This window comes from Vespa mandarinia, chromosome 10, assembly GCF_050613455.1.
Source record: "Vespa mandarinia isolate Hongniang chromosome 10, ASM5061345v1, whole genome shotgun sequence".
NCBI classification, from domain to species: Eukaryota; Metazoa; Arthropoda; class Insecta; order Hymenoptera; family Vespidae; genus Vespa; species Vespa mandarinia.
The window spans coordinates 7,465,301-7,470,000 of NC_140819.1; the positions used below are offsets into that span (position 1 = coordinate 7,465,301).

Genomic DNA, 4,700 nt, shown 5'->3' on the forward strand with positions numbered 1-4,700 from the left:
ATCAAGATTGGCTCGATAGCCATTCCGATGGCTTCTAAACGCTTCTTGTTTTGAATGTAACATTATTTTGCTGTGTAAGCGGAAACTTTACGTTACGTGGAATAGATATATTGTGAGAACAATAGATACATATATATATATATATATATATATATATATATATATATATATATGTGCCTATGTATTAACTAGAATTATACCTTTTAGAATTGAATAAAAAAAAAAAAAAAAAAAAAAAAAAAGAGAGATCATATGATGAAAAGGATTTTTTCGTGTAGGCGAACAAAATTATCGGAAGACGCAAACATCGTCAGTGTAATCATATAATACATAAACAAAGCTCGAGATAATTCATTTATTTCGATATTTATTATATCATTCATGAGAAATAATAATGTTACTATTATTATGTAAATTTTCTTCCCGAGGAAATAATCGATCGACTTTTAAAATATATTTATAAATTTAGAAATAATTATAAATGATAAACGTAAGAATAATTCGAGGATTAGACTTTTAACTAGTATATTTCCTATATTCGTTTCAAGATGGCATTAATGTTCAATGCGACTATTCAGATAAAGTTTGTATTATTTATACGAATATTATAGATTTTAACGATATTTTGTTATTTGAATCGATTATAAAATCGTCATTATTTGTTCTCATACGTGTATAATCGTTTATGTGTTTTTTTCTTTCTTCCCCTTTTTTTTTTTTCTTGCCTTCATGGTTTACATATAAAAGATCTTTAGTTTCGACCAATAAGAATCCATAGAATTCTAGTTAGTATTTAATATCAACGACACGGGGACGACGTTTAGTTATGAGCGAAATTCCCTATGCGTACGAGCTCTCTAGTGACAAAGTTATCTCGTAAGTTTGTTCGGTAATTTCGTCTGTTTCGGGAAGATTCGGCAGTAGAGTAGCCAATCAGAAACGTTTGTAGTTCACGATCGGTGCAGTTGATAAATGGAGGATTTGTGTTTGTCAAGGTAGTTTTGTTTACGCGATAATTTTCACTCGGAATCAACTCCTCGCGTGTTTCGTGTGTGCTAAGAGGTAGATGAAGGTGCGTAACAGTATCCTTCGGTTTTCGCATTAAAATTGACAGGTACGAATGGTCTTGCTGCTGAGAAAGTTAATTCAACTCAAAGGATCTGTCGTCCGGAACATATGAACTTTGTAGGAAGGAAGGATTATTTCCACATTGAAATATGACAGTTACTCTCTACAAATTTATATTTACGAGGATATTATCATAATCTACGTTTAGCCATTAATCGATAATAATGTTAATAACATTTAGATCTTTTCATCTTAAACGAATTTTATTCAAATATCATTGCTTCTTCAACATAGGTTATGAGTTTAGCGATAATATTACGGCGATGTTAAGTAATGTATGGGAAAGTTTACTATATTTCAATTTTAACGTTTAAATTACTTTTATTCATTATTCTAACCTAATTGAACAAGTTTACACCCAATGAAAATTTTATTCGAACTTTCTTATACTATACTTATAAACTTTGTCTATGAGCAAATAAGATAATAAAATTACGATTAAAGCACATTTTATCATGACGTGTGAAATAGAAGCTAACATATTGCAGCTTTCTATAATTTATTCATGGGATATATTAATTTTTATTCGTGCACAGCGATAGCTCCATTAACATATTATAACCTTAGTTATTTTTCTTTTAATCAAATGTTAAGAGGGAACACTAAGTGCTATCTTTCTTTTTTTTTTTTTTTCTTTTTCTTTTTTTTCACAATATTTCACACTTCTAGAGATTCTATGCAAAATTAAAAAATATTTAGTATCAGGAGCACCAATAGATTATTATGTCATTATATAGATTAGTTTATTGTTTGCAAAAGCACAGCTGTTGATCGCTGATCATGCATAGATTTAGAAAAAGATTACTTTGATTGTTTTACATACGTATCTCAGTATTTATATAATATTATTAATGACCATATTACAAGATATATTAACATGAATTTTTTTTTTTTCTATTGTTTAAAGGATTTAAGATGTCCCGTAATCACAAGGACAAGTATGAAAATTCTAATCCACATCGTACGCACACTATCATGTCCACGGAGGATGCAAACTCCGGGAAGAAATCTTATTGGCCGGAGTTGGAGATAACAGGCAGTATAAGAAATTTGAGTCCAAATTTATGGCAGCTAACTCATCTGACAGCATTGTATTTAAATGGCAATAGTTTACAAAGAATACCATCAGAGATATGCCGTTTAACGAATTTACGTGCTTTAGATCTGAGTAGCAATAAATTACGCAGTTTACCTGCGGAACTGGGGGACCTCATCTATCTCAGGTACGAATCTTTAAACGTTTAAAATAATATTTTAGATTTTTTTCCTTTCCTTTTCTTTTCTTTTTTCCTTTTTTCTTTTTCCTTTTCTTTTTTTTTTGTTTCTCCATATTTACAATATTTCTTTTTATTTCAGGGAGTTGTTATTAAACCAAAACTATCTTCGCGTGTTACCGTACGAGTTAGGAAAATTATTCCAGTTACAAGTGCTAGGACTTCAAGGTAATCCTCTCAGCAAGGAGGTAATGGCATTGTACGGAGAACCATCTGGAACTCACAAGCTGCTGTCGTATATGCTGGACAATTTACAAGGTAAGTACTAACATCAGGATTCATTAATAAATAAATAAGATTTTCACAACATTGTTTAAATATTTTATAATATCATTTAATAATCTTATGAAATCGCAATTGAACTTTTCAATGTATGATTAAGATTTATTTTCAGACAGATTTATACTCGTATAATTTATAGTTGCGTCATATTGTTTACAGTAACAGTTAACGTAACGTTTACTATTAGATTTTCAATTTAAATATACATAACTATATCTAAATAGATATGAGGATAAAGTCATTAGCTTACTTATCCATTGCTATCATCAATAAGTTAAATTTCTATTGAAAATCTTATTTAGTTTTCTACTTGATCGACCGTTCATAATATGATAATGTCATTTCCTGTAACGAACGATTTATCTTTCTCTTCTCAACTTACGTTATACGTTGTTAGATGGCACTACAGATTTTATACTATCTTTTATTTTTCTTTTTCTTTTTTTTTCTTTTTTCTTTTTTTTTTTTTTCTATATTGTTGAGGAAAAAAATCATTGATCTTTCGAATTCATTCATTTATAGATAAATCATTCTTAAATCTTACCAAACTATTTTTATTTGTAATACGTATTTCTACGTTAATGAAATAATTTCAAAAAAGAAAAAAAGAGGAAAAAGAAATTACAAACATTTAGGATATAGTAAGGGAAAAGAGATTTGTCAGGATGTAACAAATAAATAAAAAATTAATAAAAAAAGGAAAGAAACAAATAGAAAAAGGATTCGAAAAATATAAAGAGAGAGAGAGAGAGAGAGAGAGAGAGAGAGAGAGAGAGAGAGAGAGAGAGAGAGAGAGAGAGAGAGAAAGAGAAAATGCATGTTTCTAGCGTGCTCCGTGAAATTAATCGTTCATCGTACCTCCGGCGGTCTAAGAATACCAGACCTTTTGGAAGCACATAGAGCGTATTAGTGCCTACATAATTTAATTTCTTTTAACATCGAGGTCAAGTGGGTGTGCCAGAGTCGCGGGCAAGGTGGGCGGACGTTAGATTACGTTAGGGAATGCTTAGAGAGAACAAGGAGGAAAAATAGAAGGAAGAGGAGAAATAATAGAAGCAAAAGAGAGAGAGAGAAAGAGAGAGAGACTGGTGAGAGGGGAAGGAAGAGAGAGAGAGAGAGAGAGAGAGAGAGAGAGAGCCGGGAGGGCGAGCCAGAAGGAAGGGCGTATTGCCATCCATTGTGTTTCATGATTTTTTTTAGTTATCCGATTGCCTCAAAGGTCTTGGTTGTACTATTCCGCTTATCCATTGTTCTCTGACTTTTACTATTCGGCACTGCAATACCTTGTCAGTCATCTCTCTCGTAACGCTTAGCTCCTCCGAGCTCTTCCATCATCGATACGATATAAGGATCATATATAATATAATGTGTGTATATATATATATATATACATGGACACACATACACACATATATATATACTTACACTATTCTCTTGTTATCCTTTACCCTTCCTTCAGCAATCTTCTTTTGTTCCCTTTCTTCCTTCCTTCCTTCCTCTTTCTTTCTCTCTCTCTCTCTCTCTCTCTTTCTCTGCTTCGCTCCTTTCATTCTATTCTTGTTGCAAATATTAAACTTGGTACTTCCTTTATAACATATCGAATTCACGTTTACTCTGGAACGGTTATCATCATCCAAGTTTTCTATCAAGAATCGATCCTAACACGTTCCACTCGAAAAGATTTTGCCCAATTTTGCGCCCAATTTTATTTTCATTTCAAAACTTTACGTTTAATATGGATTTTTCTTGCTCATTTTAATCATAAGAAGAATGAGAGAGAGAGAGAGAGAGAGAGAGAGAGAGAGAGAGAGAGAGAGAGAGAGTGAGGGTGAGAGAGAGGGAGGAAGGGAGGGAGGGCAGGAAGGCAAAGGGTTGAGAGATAAAGGAGAGATGAAAATTCTGCACAAGCTTCGTACACTCGACTTTATAGGGACGAAAAGAGAACGCTTTTTCCTCGTCACTACCGTTGTACTTTTGGATAGGATCCAAAATGGTACTTCTTTCCCTCCGAAATTC

At 32.1% G+C, this 4,700-nt stretch overlaps 1 protein-coding gene across 8 annotated transcripts in view; it reads left to right on the forward strand.

Annotated features, from left to right (window-relative positions):
* Window positions 1-932: 932 nt before the first annotated feature.
* LOC146872724 (CCR4-NOT transcription complex subunit 6) overlaps window positions 933-4,700 on the forward strand; it is a 161,769-nt gene continuing 158,001 nt past the window's right edge. For 7 of the 8 annotated variants that reach the window (XM_085659663.1, XM_085659671.1, XM_085659665.1 and 4 more), the window contains exons 1-3: window positions 949-1,114; window positions 2,036-2,351; window positions 2,485-2,660. In XM_085659663.1, coding sequence (XP_085515789.1) covers window positions 2,044-2,351; window positions 2,485-2,660 — 484 coding nt within the window. In that variant the 5' untranslated portion in view covers window positions 949-1,114; window positions 2,036-2,043. Of the gene's footprint in view, window positions 1,115-2,035; window positions 2,352-2,484; window positions 2,661-4,700 lie in introns of all 8 variants that reach the window. The other variant, XM_085659664.1, reaches the window with a different exon arrangement.